Source organism: Notolepis coatsorum (assembly GCF_963971535.1).
Source record: "Notolepis coatsorum genome assembly, chromosome: 3".
Classification (NCBI taxonomy): domain Eukaryota; kingdom Metazoa; phylum Chordata; class Actinopteri; order Aulopiformes; family Paralepididae; genus Notolepis; species Notolepis coatsorum.
In genome coordinates this window covers 186,410,059-186,430,625 of record NC_140167.1, presented here as the reverse complement: position 1 = coordinate 186,430,625, position 20,567 = coordinate 186,410,059, and the positions used below count along the sequence as shown (strand labels likewise).

At 42.9% G+C, this 20,567-nt stretch overlaps 1 protein-coding gene across 1 annotated transcript in view; it reads right to left on the bottom strand.

Annotated features, from left to right (window-relative positions):
- Window positions 1–17,806, bottom strand: part of clybl (citrate lyase beta like) — a gene marked incomplete at both ends in the record, with an annotated part of 191,115 nt that extends 173,309 nt beyond the window's left edge. Inside the window, one exon of the mRNA XM_084311474.1 lies at window positions 17,802–17,806. Within this exon, the coding sequence (XP_084167600.1) occupies window positions 17,802–17,806 (5 nt within the window). The remainder of the gene's footprint in view (window positions 1–17,801) is intronic.
- Between the last annotated feature and the right edge of the window lie 2,761 nt (window positions 17,807–20,567).

Sequence of the window (20,567 nt, the reverse complement as noted above, 5' to 3'; positions counted from 1 at the left end):
AAGCCTCAAGAACGACAAAATTACTAATAACGTCTTGGTGGACTGAGACTAAACCAACCTATTGCTTGACTAATTTACTAAAGGGGGAAGCCCTGTAAAATTGTTTGACATTATATCGTATGACATATATCATTGATTTCGGCGTATTTTCTTTCAGTTACCAAAATGTGTGGCAGAGAAAGAACTGGCTTATGTTGTGTTAGCATCACTGACTCTGATGCTGTTGAACAATACGATTCTGGTGAGGCTTTTTCAGGAATAAAGCTGCTGCTCCCCGGTGCTCCAATGACAGACGCATCATTCTTTCAGCCGACGGGGTTGCCTTTTGCCCTCCACTTCTGCCCAGCTCCAAGCTTTTAATTAAGACTGGCTTAGGCCCGATTGATCCTGACACACCAGGAAGTTTCCTGAAAACCTGCCCACCCACCCCCCCAAAAACCAGGCCACAAAAACACCAAAGACCCACACATAGAAAAGACTGCAACCTGCAAGTTCTTAAATTTTTTTCTCTCATAATATGGTCTCTTGCACTTTTGAAGGCATTGCCAATAAAAACGAAAATCTCAAATTTGTAATGACTAAAATGACTAAATGTCGTCATTTTGACTTGTGATAAATATAACACAACAAATATGCTAGTTACGCTGCTGGCCAGTATGATTTACTACCATAGTGTATTTATACAGTACCTGTATCACTGTACATATTAATACTACAACTCTGTACATACATCTAATTAGCACTATTACTCAGTAGTACTCATCTTATCCACAGTTTAATCACCTTTTACACATTGTAGCCTATATTACTATTGCACTTTACTGTCACATTTGCACTCCGGTTGGATGCCAAACTCATTTTCTTTGTATTGTACTTGCACTGTATGATGACAATAAATTACAATCTAATCTAATCTAAACTAATCTAATTGAACTCTGGAGAAGCTGAAATCATTTATCTGTTGAGAAAGCCAATCCCATACATTTCCCTGGTCCCATCAGTTGGTTTTGATTTTGATTAGATTGAAAACGACTTTCAAAATGAGACTTGATTTTCTGTATTCCATCCACCGACCTTGTGCTTCACTCCCCTTGGAGCAGCATAGCGACAACTGCCATTATTCAGCAGGCTGACGTCATTGGCTGGCTCTCCAGCGTGGCATGCCATTATCGTCAGTCCTGGGTGCAAATCCACAGATGAAACACCCCATGTGTTTCAGAACGACCTACGTACTTCATCCAGGTGATTACAGTTTATTATTTATTATCTACAATAAGTTAAGATAGATACGGAATCCCTAAGATGCCATACATTCATACATTTTATTTACTTAAATGTATACCGATACCGAGTGCATCATAGTCACGAAAGGGGCTACCTGCTCCTCTGACATTGCAACACTGAATGATGTTTCCTGCAGTGATTTAATATATACTAGACTATCGTTTTCACGAGAAAACAAATTAAATTAACTTGTTATCACGGGAAAACAGATTAAATATAATGTATGCATGTATGGCCTCTTAGGGCTTCCGTAGATAGAAATGTAGGCCTACTTAGTTTAAATGTGTTTGTAGTGATAATTTCAGTGTGGAGTTTTACTAACTCTCATCATAATACCCTCGTCCTAGTCAACAAACAATGTCACTGACCCTTAGCTGCCAGAGATGTACCCCTCCTGGTAGTCGGGGGCCATGCCGTCTCTGCCTAACCTTGGAGCTGCAGCAATTTCTCTCCTATTCGTTATTCATGTTACTAAAGTGATAAGAGTGATCATAAATAAACAAGACTAGGTCAAAACGTAGTATATGGCTTGCTATATACAGGTAGCTTGGATAGTCAATGTAAAATCCTGGATATTAAATGTTCATCTGTTATAACATGGTTAATTCAAATGATCTGTTAACTCTTTAATTGCCAAACCCGAGATAAGTCTGGTTAACTCGACATGCGTTGGCTGCCAGACCCGAGATATCTCGGGTTTTGGTCGTTTATTCTTTTATTCAACATTTGTATTCATTATTCATCCAGGGACCTTGGTGTTACCATAGGGAATGAGTCTGAGATCGCCAAAGTGCAATACCGGCCGCATCCAGTTAGATGGCGGTATCGAGCACCCTTTGAAACGTTATATCTTGGCCTGTGCAATGGTCAAATGTCACCGGGCGCAGTTTTCTGGGTCGGGCCAGTCGAGCGGTTCTCCCGGTTCCATTGAAGCGCGTCAAATATCCCCGATCCATATGTTGTGGTGGGTTATGCCGTGGACCAAATGGACATCGGATGTACCAGATGGCGATCAAACAATTGGAATATTATTCTTGGAATACTCCCGATCACAGGTAAGGACTATCTGACGTAAATCTTTGCTTTATCGTGCAATGCTTTTATACCGATCGGGCTGTTCAATACGAATGCCGTTACTGGCAATCAAATAATCAGAAACGACCCCCCCCCTTTCATGCATTCATGATGGAACATAATACTTATTATATAGATTTGATTTGGGAATAGTAACGTGTCCAGGCAAGAAACGGCAACGCTTATAGTAGGATCCACGTATGAGGCTATAACTCAGCCTTTCGGGAATTACCCCAGACCACTCTAAAACCATACTTATATTCACCACGGTATAACATGGAAACATATGGATGAAAAAATTTATTCTTTTTCACATACTGAACGATAGATAGTTGAATGAATGAATGAATGAAAACTTTATTTAACAGATTGCAGAATGGGTACAATACAGTACGGCTCAATACACACAATTGTTAAGGGGATGCAGACCTGAGAAAGACGTGTGTCTTGTTTCCATCAGGGTCCTCCATTTTCAATTCATATAGACATTTATGACATACACAACATACATGACATTGACATTTGATGTCAAATGACATTTGATGACAGTTGATGTCAAATGGGCCATAGTATTGTATCCATAGCTAATATAATAGAATACAGTTCTACAAACAAGGTGACACACTTCTATCTTTTAAAGCGTGGCATTGCTACGACGGGCCCCATATAATAGCTGGCACTGAATGAGTTAAAGGAACACGCCAACATTTTGGGAAAGCTTACCATCATCTCCAGAGAGAGACAAGAAGATAGATACCAGTTACCTCTCTGTGCGTTCAGTAAAAAGCTATCTGGCTGCATGTTAGCCTAGCTTAGCACAATGAATGGAAGCGGACCGGTTAGCCTAGGCATCACCTCTCCCGAAGGCTAACCGGTCATGTCTGCTTCCATTCATTGTGCTAAGCTAGGCTAACATGCAGCCAGATAGCTTTCTACTGAACGCACAGAGAGGAAACTGGTATCTATCTTCTTGTCTCTCTCTGGAGAAGACGGTAAGCTAATTTCCCCAAATGTTGGCGTGCTCTATATTGGACTGTTATTCTGCGCCAATTCCCTGTGAGAGAAACGGCCAATAGGAAAACTCCCATCACCTGGTCCATCAGCCCAGTTGTGTAACTTCATCATTGTGATGCCATTCTCTTAAATATATAGGCCATTTTGCTAACGTTGACGTAGCATTGTCAGAGCTACGGTGCTACACACAATGCTACAATTTAAAGATGGCTTAGTGGACAGACATGGCACAATTGATCACAGGAAGTCACTTAACACTTTGACTGCCAGGGGGCGTCTTTAGACGTCTTTGCTGGCCATGCTAAAGTTGCCGGGGGACGCTGTACGTCGTCTTTATATCAATATTTCAAAAATCTGCGATCGGATTCATAATGTCCCTCCGCTGGCCTGAGATTCACCAGCAGGACCCACTGAGCTCTCTGGCGGTTCAGGAGCGCCATCTGGTGGCCGATCGGCGCAAGCGCTTAACAGGAAGCGCACTAGAGGTTTTGCTAGACGTCCGTATTGCTTCCGGCCACTCGGTACATGTCCCGTGACTCTAGCTCGTCACTCTACATAGCGATCGATTGCCAATAACTCGATAAACAACATGATTTGGACGTATATACCATTATACAAGCTGGAGATGGACCGGGTAATAATATATCCCATAATGATAAAATGTCTACTCGACGATGATCGCCCAACGGCGCGCGGAGACTGGGGTGAGTTTCAGCGTGTAACGTTACCGTCTTCGATAATAACTGATATTATCAACATTTGACCCACATTAGATGATTGGTATAACGCTGCCCACGGAATTATAAACGCCCCCTCGCCCATCCGGTCAACATCAGATGACGTGTAGTAACTTCTAGAAGTACGTCTAGTTGGAATTTTTTATATCGCGCTGATTGCCATCAAACTGTATTTCATCATCAATATAATGCATTTGGGGCTATATATCACGTTCTGGAGAAAGCTGCAGAAAGAGATGAAAACATACTTATACATTAGACCATACTTTACTATGAATATGTGAATGAAAAAGTTTAACGTTGCTACACAATGAACAATACATATAGGACTTTGAATGGGCCCTAATAATGGCAATGTAGCAATAGAATTTAAAAAGTTATAGCCCTGCAAAGAAGGGGACTTTCTCCATAGACAAATAGCGCTGGCAATCTATGGTATATCATTAATTTAACCTTAGGCAACCAAAGTGTTAATTGGTTAGCTTAGGCTGTGATCACATTGGATGCCTTTTTCTTACACTCAAATGCGCACTAAGCGTCTGTCTACCACCGCAGAGACAGTGGGATCGAATCCGGCTGCCGCGGTGCCTCCGGCTTAGTCGGTCGTCCATACTGACACAATTGGCAGTGTCAGCGGGTGGAAAGCCGGTGGGGTGGGTCCTGGTCGTTGTAAACAGCGACTCCTACAGGTCGGTCAGGGCGCCTGCACACACAGCGAGGGAGGGAACTGGGGGAGGTAGTGTGATCCTCCCACGCGTTACACTTCCCCGGTGAGAGTCCTCGCTGTCAGATGAAAAGAGGCTGCTGGCTGTCTCCACATGTATCGGAGGAAGCATGTGATAGACTTCAGGGCTCCCTAGACCGGCAAGTGGGGGGCAAATGCACGCAACGACCAGGAAGGGGAGGGGGGAATTGGCATAACGACTAAATTGGGATGGGAGAAAAATACAGAAAAATAGGAGGAGAAAAAGTAGATTACTAGACATTACTGCCCACTAGGGATGGGTATCGTTAGGATTTTATCGATACTACTACTCTTATCGATACTGCTTAACGGTTCGGTACTTTATCGATACTCTTATCGGTTCTTTTTGGTTATTTTTTTGCAAGAAAAAAAGACAATTAATTAAGAACAGAATCAACATTGCTTTATTATTTATAAATACAACTTTATAAATAAGTATTATAAATAAATATAATTTCTTCAGCAACAGCAGCAGCAATGTTCTTTTATATAACTTTATAAATAAATATAATAAATTAATATAATTTCTTCAGCAACAGCAGCAACAATGTTTTAAATGTGTCTGACTCTGAATTATAGACTTTTTATAATAAACAACAAAGGCAAAAGGCTAACAGAACTGTGACACTCGTTCACCCTATCCTCTGTCATCCTTCCTCTAGCTGCTAGGGAGAAAGGACTTTGGGTGGTGGAGGGAGGTAGAGGGAGGATGTGTGGTGGCCCTGGGCTCACTGGGCTGGGACATAGTGGCTGACGCCTCAGCTTGACGATCTATAAAAAGTTTAGATTGTAGTATTTGTAGCTAAACAATTGTTTTGTTTATTAGCCTATTTGTAATAATTCGTTATTAGCCTAGGCAACTCCATATCTTGGGTTACGGCTGCAGTATGCATATGGAACACTGCGCGCAAGGCAGTCGAATACGCGCATTTCTGCACACTAATATCATGTTTTGCCAACAGATGTTTTGATAAATTGATTTGCTCGTATTGCCACCCTTACTGGCAAATGTTTTGTTGCACTTGTGGCAACGTGCATTGTCGGCATTGACCCTTGTAAAGTATATCCATACTTTAGAACGCTTCGCTCTATCCGCCATGATCACGACTCAGTGCATGCAGAGCTGCTGTCTGTGTGCAGCGCGCTATAGCACGGGGCGTCGGGGCACTTTCATTAAGGAGTACCCGTATGTAGTACCCGTATGTCTATGTGTAGCACTAGCGAGCGACTCGCGAGGAGTGTGTGTAATAATTGACTCGCTGGCTGCGGCTCGCTTCTCGTGCAGAGACAGAGAGAGGATCGTTCGCAACTTTTAAATAATAATAATAATAATAATAATAATAATAATAATAATAATAATAATAATAATAATAATAATAATAATAATAATAATAATAATAATAATAATAATAAGTATCGATAGCAGTACCGAGGACGTCAGAGCTTATAAATACTCCGGTATTTTCTAATATAGTACCGGTTCCCGTTTAAAACCGGGGTCCGGGGGGCATCCCTACTGCCCACAGCCTTCCAGGCGTGGCTGTTCATATCTCGGCCATGGTAAGATCTGCTCGTACAAACAAGGTTTGTCAGAAACTGCCAAAATTAGCTTCTCCTCCATTATCGATTGTTTTGCCCTTGATTTCTCTTCAGAGTTCAGATACCTCAGATTTGTAATCCCTCCACTCAGTTGATTTCATTGGTCCGTCGACAAGAAGGTGACATTGACGTCGGTGTGCTCTGCGGCTAAAGTTGAAACTCTTTCAACTGAGAGCGCCCGAAAAAGCGTTGCTTCAAAAACGTGATGCGCGTAGTTTGGAGGAGATGCACGCCTGTCGCAACAAGACCATTGAAAACCTAGAAAAAAGGCGCAGGCACATTCAATCACCGCCTAATGCTGCTAAGTAACTAGCTATCATTAGCTCCCACTCATGTTTTATCCCTACATCACGTTCTCTGAACCGTTCATAAATCCCTCTGGTATTCTGTTTTCTGCTCCAAGCAATCCCCCTGCAAGCATTTAGCAACATGAACAAACTGCTTCACTGTGATGAGGGGCAGCTACAAGCTACCCAGCCAGCTAGCTCGTTGCATCAGCCCCAGCTGGGGACTAATCAGAGAGCACTCCGAAAGCAAAGACGAGGCCACACTGCGTACAGCCTTCATTCAGGAAACACCAGCGCCGCACTTCCCCCGAGCCGCCGCCATAAGACCATCTCTGGGCTGAACCTCTGAATCTCTATGTGGCACGACGACCGCTGCTGCACTCCAATGCAGGTAATATAGCTCTGGTGTAACCATCATTATACATCAGGTAGTTCTACTTGAGCAATTTGATTGGTCAAATGTGTTCCAGCTGTGGTCAAATCACAGTTAGCTATGCTCAAATGGAATAGGCTATGCCTCATCACTTATTACATTACCATTGATAAAAGAAAAAGAAACGGTTCGCCCAAACCAGGGGTGTCAAACTCAATTACCAAGGCGGCCGGAATGAAAAATACAGATTTTGCGGGGGCCAGACACATATAAATGTGAATATATCTATTAAATGTGTGCATTCTAGCTCAATATGTTGTTGTAAATGCACTTCTGTTCATACGGCATCTCAATTAATACAATGAGGGTGGGTAAAGGAGGCATCATGTATGGCTTATTATATAATTATTTTATATCGTTTGTAATTACCTCTATTAGAATGAAATTAATTATTCACCGACAAGAGTTTGTACAATTAGCAATTCTAGTCTAAACTGGTCCTGGACTATTGGAGAACACGCACACAAAACACCTCTCACCTCACTTCCACTGGTCTAGAGATAAACAATTATTTCCACAGGGTAATGTCACATAGGTATGTGAAATTAACTAAAGTAATGATACATTTCCAAGCTAATAATACATATTATGTTTCAATTAATTATTCACCCACAAGAGCTTGTAAGATTAGCAATTATAGGTTCAACTGGTCCTGGACTTGGAGATGTCATTTAAATCCATGTTTACAATTATGATATTCCAAACTTATAAAATATGTCCAAACACGGCTAAAAGTTGGCTATATGTCTGAAAAGGCAACTCCATTTAATGAGCACACCCGATTCTCTGCACATTGTCCTGAGTGCATGTCCGAAAAGGGTTTAGGTGGAACACACAAGCAACACACCGAAGAAATCTCTCACCTCAGCATCTCTTTCTACCGTAGCTTTCACTTATCTTGCGCAAAGCCAATCATTTCCACAACTTTAATTTTAGAGTAGGTATGATGAATTAGCAATAATTCACTTGATAAAGTAAAATTGCATGCAACCGAATAATACCACGGCTTGAGTCGAGGGAAAACGGATGACTGACAGCAAAAGCAAAAGTAATTTGTATGACTGGATCCAGGCATGGTGGCACTGGTGGAGGCGTATCAGGCAGCAACGCCCTGCAGGTAAAGAATACCTGTGCTGCTATCCGACAGCCTACCTGCACTGTCTGGAAACCAAGCTGGTCCCCTTCCTAGTTCTCCAAACTTTCATTTTAGAGAGAGAGTTACGGTTCAAAAGTTACAATCCAAAACATAGAGTTTGTTGTTATAGTGCCACCCTCTGGCCAAATGGCACCAAACTTTACATTAAAACCCCGGTGGGTCCTTGGCAAGACAGCTGCCGAGCGTGAAGTCGATCAGATAAACGGTTCTCAAGATACAGGTACTATGTCGGAAAGTAGCGCTTCCGATGAAAAAGGGTGTGGTCATTTTTAAAAGGGTGTGGTTGTTTGTGGTCATTTTAAAGTTATCTATGTGACTGTGAATCAGTGAATGCGAGCCAGATTTGCGCTCAAGAGCAGCATTTGAGAATGCGGTAATCCAAATATGCTGATGTTTTCACACATTCTAATGGTTAATTTGCATTCCAATTTATAATATCTGTATACATTCGAATGAAATTCGACTTTTGAAATTCGTTCTGACAGCCCTACTCAGCGGCCATTCAACAACTGATATAGCCTACATCAGACCAGGGGATTGATTCACCTCAGTAGACCTGAATGATGCTTAGTTAGTACTGTGGGCTACCAAGAAAACAAATAGTGCTAATATAACACACGTTTCTTTAGCTGACTACTTTTGTCAACAACTACAGTAGCCTACCAACTTGAATCCTGGATGCATATTTAGCATGTTGTAAATATTATCCTCAAGGGTATTTTTCAGGGTGTTATTGCCACTCCTGTTGTTCACAAGCACCTTGTTTCTGCTAATAACAGAAAAGAGCACCCTTGAGTGTAATATTGCTTAGGTAGCCTAATTATAAATTGTTACTGTACTTACATACCCCACATAACCATAAAACCATATTATTTTGATTTAGTTGTAGCTGTCTGTGAGAGAATTCTAATAAATTATTTATAAATGCACACTTGCGGTTGCACTAGGTGCATATTCAAATGTACGTAAACATACTAGAACATTTGTCTGTAAATAATTAAAAGCTAGTCTTTCATAGAAGTAACTACCGGTACTACTACAATAGGCTTTGCCACATATGAAGGTAATGTTATTCATCCAAACTCTTCAATTGACCCCACACTACTGTTTGGTAATGGTTGTTTACTGTACTTAAAGGAACACGTCAACATTTTGGGAAATTAGCTTACTGTCTTCTCCAGAGAGAGACAAGCGGATAGATACCAGTTTCCTCTCTGTGCGAATTGCCTACTCCACCTTTAAGTCATAACAGCTTGAACAGGGAGCAGGAACAAGACAAGCACAAACCCACAAGTTACAACAGACCCTGCCCACCACAACATCATTAAATCAACAACACATTTCCTTTCAGCGAGAGCAACCGTGGTAAGAGAAAAAAAAGAAAGGCTGCTGGAACCGTACCAGCGCTGTGGGTGTTGTGTGCCACATGGAAGGACTACTTGTATTGGATTTCACTGCAACATGGCGTCTGATTAGTCAGCAAGCTCCCTGAAGGAGCTCTAAAAACACTTTCATAACACAATGTTGTCGCAACGTTCTGTAAACTTCAATGTATTCTACTGACGTATGGGAGTAGTTTGATCATTTCACTTACCCAATGTCATATGCAAAAAGCACAACGAACATGACATGACTGAATGATGAATACAGGATTTATTTTCCAATGAAAGGACGATCGCACTTTATGACATTTGAAATTGAAATATAAGTAGCAGAAGATGGGCTGTTTGGTCAACATTTAAGCCTGAGGTGAGGTGAGGGGGAGGAATCGGGGTAATGTGGACCTTTTGTGGAAGAGGCAAGCTGCGGCACCTGCCTCAAACCGTTGGGTTCAGTCAATTGCCAAGACGCCAGGTGGATGCAGATTTCAGATGAATTGCCCTGAGACTTCACAGTGTGATGGAGCGACGTCAAATCCTGAAGGGCTTGGACGCGTGTGAGAGGAGGAGTGAGGGCTTTCACGGCTGAGAGGAGAGGAGTTTTGAGTTACATGTCTCTGACCTCCTGCCGCCGGAGGACAAATCAAACCAACCGTCCAAGCTGTTGTCTCATCCTCCGAGAAAACTACTAACACGCAAACGAACAAACTAGGCAAACAGTTAACATTGGAGGATCTTTTACGGGTCTACCTTTGTTGAATGAAAGTGGTCTAATACAGAATTTATCTGTACTCAGGGCTGGGGACCAATGTTGGTCCCTGGGATGTTGCTGAGCAGTCCCTAAAGTGGTTAGGCTAAACCAGGGGTGGCCAACCAGTCAGAGACTAAGAGCCACAAAAATGACTGTGGTATCACAAAGAGCCACACCATATACCAGCGTTTCTCAACCTTTTTTTCAGTCACGGCACCCTTCCTGTGTTTATAGGTCTCACCCTCTGGCCTCTGAAGTTGCTAATGTCTTTTTTATTTGGGCCTCACAGGGTTAAAAGTACCCTATGAGACCCACGGTTGCAAAATTACAAAATCACTTCTAGCCATTTAAAAAAAGAATGTTTATTTAAAAAAATTTAAAGAGGAACTATTTTACTATTTCTTTCACTATTTGGGCACTTTTACACAATTCCTGTGAGTCTATGGAACACCTAGGTTTTTTTCAAAAAAATAAAAATGCATTGTTTTGTATTTCTAATCAAGTACTCAAAAACCGCATTTTTCGACCTCAAGATCTTAAGCCGCTTTGAGGCTGGGCTCCAATCACTGTGTGGCCTGGTGCCAACTGCCACATCAACGGCCACATTATTATGCAGCTGAGAAATCTCTGACATGACAGATATGCACATTTTCAGATGACTCAGTTCAGTGAGGGTGAATATTGTGAGAGGAGAATTGGAAGAATGCGCCAATTTGAGAATTAGAGACATAGATCCTATTAATATAAGTCCACATAGCTAAGAAACAATGGTAAACACTGAAAAAGGCCATTTATAAGATAGTTCCCCTTTAAGCACATGTATAGTCAATTGGTCCTGTTGTTCAGCCTCACAATGCTATTTGATAGTAAATGTGTTTAATTATATGTCCCACCCTCTGGCCTCTGAAGTTGCTAATGTCTTTTTAATTTGGGCCTCACAGGGTTAACCTCTTAAGCCCAAGATATACAGTAAAAGTGTATATTTTCAGCATTACGTTTGTTTACCAATTATTTTAACTGTTATTAGTGAAATATAAGATTATAGAAATCTCAGGGCATTGAGTCGGAAACCGGTGCATATTGACAGGAGGAAGTGGCACATCCAAAAGTGAGTGTAGTCTTTTGAAGGAAGAGACTCAGGGCACACCAGCCCCTGTCAATCATCTGACTTCTGGATTAACTTTTTTATTTCTCTTATTTTTTGGGATTATCTCCCACAAACCTGAACGTTATTGCCATAAAACAGAACACAGTTAGTTTCTCTACCTTTCTGTGAACGTCTTGCAAAAAACGGTGTTGCAATATGATGAAAAATGGTGGAGAAATTTACATTATAAAAAAGATGGCAGAATTCAGTACTGTATCTACAAAACCTTCTGTTTAATCATCTTCCCTTTATTCATTTGCTTAGATTTTTCAGGTCTGGTCAATTTTAGCATGGTGTTATACACAGTCAAAGATAAAACATTTTTTAAATAGAATTGATATTCTCCTTTGGTTCATTACAATTTACTCAAGCCTAGTAACAGACACTATTTCTGACACTGATCCATATATGTCCCTAGATTCAGATACCAAGAACATGCAAATGGACCATTTAAAAAAAATCAATGTTTATTCTACGTCCTTATGGAATTAAAAAAGTAAAAAAAAAAAATAATAATAATAATATTAAAAAAAAAAAAAAAATTGTGGATGGAAGAGCCGCACATTGACGGGCAAAGAGCCGCATGCGGCTTGGCCACCCCTGGGCTAAACCAACAGCCATTTGCTATTTATTCAAAAAAAAATTATGTTTTAATGTTACTTGGAAATACCAGTTCCCTCATTCACAGACAAAGAGAAAACGGTTTACTGACCGAGATATCTACTGCTCTAATTGATGATGGAACAGTGAACACTGGGTGCTAACTGCTCTGCATTAATGGACTGCATTTATACACAGCTCTTTTATCCAAAGCAATTTACAGCCTATGCCTCACATTCACCCATTCACTCACACACTGATGGCGGAGGCGACCGTGCAAGGTGCCAACCTGCTCATTGGGAGCAGTTAGGGGTCTTGCTCAAGGACACTTCGACACGCTGCCGGGAGGAGTCGGAATCGAACCGGGAACCTTTTACCAGACGACCGCTCTACCTCATGAGCCACCATCGCCCCCCACTGTCACATTATAACTTAAGTGGGTGGATTCTGTATGTAATATCCAGCAGCACAAGCACACACCCAGTGTGGAAAATGAGAGAGAAAGAGCGGGACCCTACCTTGGCCTATTTCTCCACTGAGGGTGTGGTGCAGGGCGAGTGTGTACAGTAGCATGTGCCCCTTCCTTCCCCTACAGGGAGGACCATGGAAACTCAATGTGACGTTGTCAACTCAATTATCTTTTTATTTTTAGAAACCAACACGTCCCAGGATTAGCCTGGCATCACTTGTCAAGGGTGCGAATACCTACACGTAGTCTGAACAAGTCTAATCAGACAGTCAAGCAGGTGGTTAAGACAGTAAATCAAGAAGAGAGGTCGGTTGTGCACCCTGAGAACGTGGCATCTGCAGGCATCTGCGGTATAAGAGAATCAGGTACTGGAATTGTATTTCCCCCGTCCCGCGAGCACATAGTAGTCCATGTGACACCACTGTCTATCGTACAGGTTTTACGAGAGGCCATAACCTGTCTGGTGTTCTGTAATTCTGTAGAGGCGTCAATAGCAGCCATGCTTGGCAATTCCTGGACACGTTCAGTAATGTCCTTTTCTATGTCAAAGGTCAGAGGTACAGTAGGATTGGGCTACGGCTGGAACACAGATAACCATTAGTAGGCCTCAGCCCCAGGAAGTCATTAGGAAGATTCCATTTGGAGTTAGCAAAGGTTTCCTGAACAGAGCGTGGAATGGGCGTCGGTGTATTGGTGTTGGAAATGTCTGCCGACTGACACGGGCCTTGCAGGTCGTACACTAAGGACTGTTTGATTGGAACGCAGCCTAATTGACTATTTGCTTTCATAATGCTGCCATTTAGTCAAACAAGCTACACTGTTTCAACAAAGCCACAGAAAAGGTCGACACAGGATGTACCATAATATAAGTCCACAGCTATTTACGGCGGAGAAAGATGCCGTATCACGATCACGACTGTTCTCGTTTAACGGGTAACGTAAGGCTTTTTTTTTTGTAGCGCCACCTTGAAGCCCAGACGAGCGAGAGGAGAGCCGTCTGACTTTCCCTCCAATTCAGCAGCTCTCTCTCTCTCTCTCTCTCTCTCTCTCTCTCTCTCTCTTCTCTCTCTCTCTCTCTCCTCTCTCTCTCTCTCTCTCTCTCTCTCCTCTCTCTCTCTCTCTCTCTCTCTCTCTCTCTCTCTCTCTCTCTCTCTCTCTCTCTCTCTCTCTCTCTCTCTCTTCTCTCTCTCTCTCTCTCTCTCTCTCTCTCTCTCTCTCTCTCTCTCTCTCTCTCTCTCTCTCCACAGTAATGGAGACCGGATGCACTGGCTTACACCAGGTAGGCTAATGCTAGGAGAGAGTTGGAGAAATGCTTTGAATTTCGCCTTGTAAAGAGGAGAACTCCCGTACAGGCCTCCTGAACTCCCCCACTGCACTTCCTTCCTGGAAGTAAAGGAATGCTGCTGCTGCTGCTGCTGCTGCGTCAGGCTTTATGGAGTAGCCTGGTCCGTGTAGGTGGCAGGGTTCAGTACAGTATGACTGGACTTAAAGAATAGATTAACACATAACGACAGTCGTCATGAGGCTGCCGGTACGGGGCAGCGGGGTTGAAAGGAGAGGGAATTGAGTGTGCGGTATTCCCTCTCATTTAAAGCAGTAGTGTAGGACAACACAGGTCTGCATTGGCCCACTTTTGGTCTATGTTTAGACCAGCAGTAGAATTGATATATCCAGTTTCTAATAGGTCTGGGTCAATGAAAATGTGGTTATCCCCAAAGTGTGTATTATTATTTATTTTTTTAATTATCAAGGTTCAAGGTTAATTTCTAAAATATAGGCCATCTTTGAGCGTAACCTTTGCATTTTTAAATAGTTTGCACATGTGTAAAATATCACCAAAATAACTTGTTTGCCTTTCGCAGTCATTGTTATAATGTGACCTACAAGAATAAATACCGTAATTTACTTTCATCCAAATTGATGATGTGATGTTGGTTGTTGCAAATAATAATTATGAATATCAAAGTGAATTAAACGTTTCTGCATAGCATTTTGCTGCAGTATAATATAATAATATATATTATATAAATATAAATAATATTATATACCGCAGCAGGCCCTTGACCAATTATGGCAAGGGTAACTTTTATATTTTAATATTTAAGGCATTAGATAAGCCTAAATTGCAGTTGCTTTTGAACCGTTGTCCCAAATGATATTGTGAACTTTAGAGCATCATAATTATTCAATTATTGAGGATTTCAACAGTAGTATTTTAGACCTTAACACATTGAGTGCCAGCCACGAGAAATCTCGTGCTTTCATGCCATGCGTTGAGTGCCAGGGACGAGAAATCTCGTTATTTAATCGTTATTGCTTTTATTAGCAATATCCATTCATTTTTCATCAATCTAGCCTCACGTTATCATTGGGACTGTCTATGAGCTCGAACAGGGAAAATACCGCCCCCTATCGTCTCCCGGATGGTAATGCACCCATTGGATTGGACTCAATAGAAATGCATGAAAAAAAAAAACGGAATCCACATTTTACTTCTCAGGCATGTAACCGGAGACGATTGGATTAATTGTGGACCCTCAGAGCAGCGTGGAATATGTGTTTTGAGTACCTAACGTTGGATCAATAAACGCGATCGATATTTGGAATGGTGATCAGGAATTGGAATAATCTTTTTGCAGAACATCTGATGTGAGGTAAGGAATCTATGTTACCAGTCTTGGGGTAATCAGATGTATTTTTCACATATTATATCTCAACGTGTCTGTGTGTGTGCGTGTATGACGTTAGCGCTGACCAGGTCGCGTAATTATTTAAGGTAACCAACTTGCGTCTAGCCACGCCCCCGCGGCGACGCGGCAGCATTATGTAGCCGTAATTCCCCCTCTTTTAACATTGACGGTTAGCTCAACTGGTTCGCCGCCTTGCTGTGGATCCTGCGGTGCGTTGGTGACAAGTTTGAATCCCTTCAATTTTTTTTTTTTTCTTTTTTTTAACATGCATTCTTTCGCCGGTTAAGTTTAGGCATTGTTTCGGAGTTGGTTAAGGTTAGGGTTAAGTTTAGGCATTGTTTCGGAGTTGGTTAAGGTTAGAAGGGTTAAGTTTAGGCGCTGTTTCGGAGTTGGTTAAGGTTAGAGTTAGAGCGCGAGAGAGCAGCCGCTCTCTCGCGCTGCCGCATGGGCGTAGTGGCCAATCAGAGAAACGCTGAACACAAGTTGGTTGCCTAAAATATTCACGCGACCAGGTCATAGATAATCGAATTTTCAGCCCGCTTCTCTAGCGTGCATAAGTACACATATACTATCGATAATCTAGCGTTTATTTGAAAACGATTCATAAATCAGCCGGAAAATGACAACGTGCTGTGTGTATTCCAGTAAAGAGCTATTATCACGTAATTTTTCTAGTAATTTCCAAAAACCTCCATTTTTCAAAACGGTATAAAACGGAAATGTACAGATGAAAAAACAATCCGTTTCGTACATGTTGACTGCAAGCAAGTCATTGATAAGCGACGGGCGTATTACACACATAGCCATAATATAGAATATAGAAATAGCTCCGCGAAAATCATGAAATATCGGAAAATCTGTCCAAAAAGGCTGGCATTCAAGCGATAAATCGTGCGCCCCCTGCTGGCACTCAAAGTGTTAATATAGCTAGTAATAAATTGTGGATTATGATGACTTATCCAAAGCGCTTTACAATTTTTGTTCCTCACATTCACCCATTCACTCACACATTCACACACCGACAGTGGAGGCAACCGTGCAAGGTGCTCACCCATTCACTCACACATTCACACACCGACAGTGGAGGCAACCGTGCAAGGTGCCAACCTGCACATTAACACTTTGAATGCCACGGACGAATATTCTCGTGTTTACCCCCCGCGGGTTGAATGCCCACTCACGAGAATATTCGTTTTATTCGTTTTTTTTTTATTAGCGATCTGAAATCATATTGCATCAAGCGTCCCTACCGTTGGAGATCCAGTCACCCCAGGCGCTCAGATGTGAAAAAAGCACCCCCTATCGTCTCCCAGATGGTAAATCACCCTTTTGGATTGGACTCAATGAAAGTGAATGGGAGAAAGGATTTCTGACTCCACATTTTACGTCTCACTCACGCAGCCGGCATCGACCGGCATCACTCCGGAGCCTGAAGAGCAGCAGGGATTATGTATTCTACTGTATACACGGTTGATCAATACAATGATCGATTTTTTCGAATGGTGATCAGGAATTGGAATAATCCATTTGGATACCATCTGATCTCAGGTAAGGAATCTATGTTATCAGTCTTAGGATAATCAGACTCGTTTTCACGGCTATATAAGCGTTTCCCCTATATGTGATATGGCTGTTTTGACTGTAAAAGCCATCAGGAAATAAGAACAGCGATTATCAGCGCGCGGCACGAGCGTGCGTGCGCACACATATACTATCGATTATCTAGCGTTTATTTGAAAACGATTCATAAATAGGCCGACAAATGACAACGTTCTAGAATATTACAGTAAAAGGCGATTATCATAGAATGTGTTGTTTTTTCCGCGAAAACGAGTGATTTTCAAAATGCTATCAAACGGAAATGAAGCGATAAAAAAACAATCTGCTTGACAATGTTGACTGGAAGATTAGTCTTTGATAAGCGACGGGCAGATTAGACACATAGCCATAATTTAAAACATAGATTAGGCGATATTAACGTTAACATTGGAGTGGATTTGGGCATTCAAGGGGGGTAAAAAGGAAAACACGGACTGGCTCTCAAAGTGTTAAGAGCAATTAGGGTGTGTTTTGCTCAAGGACAATTCGACACACTGACAAGGAGGAGCGGGAATCGAACCGGGAACCCTCCCGACTACCAGACGGCCGCTCTACCTCCTGAGTCACCATCGCCCCCTGAGCTCTTACCCAGCTGTGTCTCATTTGAAATGACCCCAGCTGTCGTCAGTTTGTCATCATCCCCTTGTGTTTCTAGATCTCTAGACATGTATACATTAGCTATATACAGTACGGTATATTAGTCATTGTTTGACCATTGTATCTATTTCTTTTATTGTCTGTTCCTACTTTGCCTGCTAACCTTTACCTACCTGCTCCCAGTTATTTGTTAGGTTAGTCAGCACCATCATCAACCGTCTTTATTCTGTACCTTCCTACCTCATCATTATCAAATGTCCCGTGTTGGGTATTTACTTTGCCACCTGCCTCTGTCCTGCATTTGGGTCCTACTACTACAACACAGAATGACCGACTCCACACCTGGACCCAGCGGACAGCACCCAGCTACCTCACAGCCTGCCTTCTTCTCGACAGCTCCCTTCCACCTTAACGGTTCCGTGGGCGCTCCAGGTAGCTGCGGTGCCAGCCCCAGAGGTGGTTAGCGGACGCCACTGGCAGCTGTCGAAGGAGGCACGTCTGCGGCTCCTGTATTTCTCCTTGAAGCAGCGGCAGCCGGGCAGCTGTTGGCGGGGATTCGTCTTCAGCTCGGTATCTGTATCTGTCCTCGAAAGCGCCGGCTGTCCAGCGCCCCTTCCATCCAGCGCCCCTTCCGTCCAGCGCCCCTTCCGTCCAGCGCCCCTTCCGTCCAGCGCCCCTTCCATCCAGCACCCCTTCGCTCCAGCCTCTACTATTTCAGCCGCCATGCCATGCTACATTCAGCTGTCCCCACTGCAGTCGGACAGGCTGACACTCCCCGATTGGAGCTGAGAGTTTCTGCTCTCACGGCAGTATAAGTGTTTGAGAGTGGAACGTGGTTATTCCCTGCCGAGTAGCAGTGGAGGGTTTCTCCGGTGGGTCCGTCGGCCCGTCCCTACCCATCTACCGGACTTGTCCCTTCCCCGTCCCCCCTCTTCACTGACTCCGCCAACCGGCTCAGGTATTCTGGGGGGACTACAGGAGCCGTCCCTTGAATGGGAGGGGGGGGGGGGGGGGGGGGGGGGGGGGGGGGTTCCTGTCACGATTAAAGACTTTTTGTTCCACTTTGTCACAGACTCCCCCCCCCCCCTCTGTTTATACCCCACCCCCCCTAGTGTTTTCTCTTCCATGTCCAGCGGTTCTATGTCCAGTCTGTGTCTTACCCAGCTGTGTCTCATTTGTAATTGCCCCAGCTTTCGTCAGTTTGTCATCATCCCCTTGTGTGTACAGTATGTTAGCTCCACTTGTCAATTATTGTTTCGGTCGTCGTTTCCACGTGTGCCTGCCTGTTCCCACTTGCCTGTTATTCTTTACCTGCCTGTTCCCACTTGCCTGTTATTCTTTACCTGCCTGTTCCCACTTGCCTGTTATTCTTTACCTGCCTGTTGCTACCTGCCTGTTATTCTTTACCTGCCTGTTGCTACCTGCCTGTTATTATTTACCTGCCTGTTGCTACCTGCCTGTTATTCTTTACCTGCCTGTTCCTACTTGCCTGTTCAGTGTTTCCCCTATATGCATTCAGCAGCGGCGCTGCACTGCTGCTGAATTAGGACCGCCGCTGCTATGAACTAGACTATTAAATAAAAATTATAAAAAAATTAAAATAATAATATATATATTTTTTATCATTTCCTTTGGGGCTGTGGGGGGGTGCTTAATGTAAAAGACTGACCTGAGGGAAAGGCTGCAGAGAGAAAGCACTGCAGTCTAGTCGATTTTGTGTTTTGAGTACAAAGTTCATCATAGATCTAGCCTCTTTATTTTGCTCTCAAAGTGCACCAGATTGATGCATTCAACTTTAACTTTAGAGGCACAGCACCGCTGCTGAATTTTTTTTCAGGGGAAACACTGCTGTTATTCTTTACCTGCCTGTTGCTACCTGCCAGTTACGTTCAGGTATTATCTACCTGCCTGTCTTATTATTAAATGTCCCCTTTGCCATCTGCCTCTGCCTGTGTCCTGCATCTGGGTCCCACTACTACAACAGCACGCCTCACAGGTGTGGCCTGGACGCGTGCAGCACGCTTTCCTCGTCTCTGGATACACAATAGAAGAAACTGAAAGTCAAAATCTTAAACTGGTGTCTGGTGTTTTTCTCTCCATCGCTCGTTCCTCCATACTCCCCTTGTCTCCTCCCTCCATCCATGCAACGGCTAACTCGGGTAAGAACACGAGGTCCCTCCTCCGACTCCGGCTGCATCCTGTATTTTCCAATTATCACCTTTTAAAGGCCAGCTGGGTGCATTCCAAACCATCAGGGGGCAATTCCATTTGCATTGCTCCGAGACAAAGTCCATGCCCAAGTACCTTCATGCTAAAGTTCATTACAGCTCGACTAGAAGGACGCCCCCCGCTCGCAACTAGAAAGTCGTCACTACATGGACAACCTTCGGTTACAAGAATATCTGATCGTTATTAGATTAGATTCAAATGTATTTATTGTCATTATACAGCACAAGTACAGTACAACGGAAATAAGTTTGGTATCCAACCAGAGTGCAAATGTAGCGGTAAAGTGCAACAGCAATATACAATGTACAGGTGGTTAAACTTGGTACGAACTGAGTGCAATACTAATCAGATCAGATGTAGTATATACAGAGTTATAATATATAAATAGAGACAGTATATGAGTACTACTGACCAGCAGCACAAACTAATTAGAGTAGGATATGTACAGTAAGGGACTATGTGCAGGTAAGTACAGACAGGAGAGGATACAGTAGGTGCGTGTGTGAATAAAGCTAAATATAGTATACTAAAATATATATGTAGTTATACAGCATTATAGTACATGCTATATAGGCTACATATACAATACTGAACTGTATTGAGTAATACGAGAAAAATACCGGTAGAAAGGTCTTATCGGAGGAGGTTTGAGAGGAAGACGTGAGCAGTAATGACGGCTCGGGGAGGGTCTCGGCCCAGAACCACTCCCCAGCCTCAAGGTAACTTGTTTGGCTCTGAGAAACGTCGACAAGCAGGGCACGGGCCAAACCTTCAGCC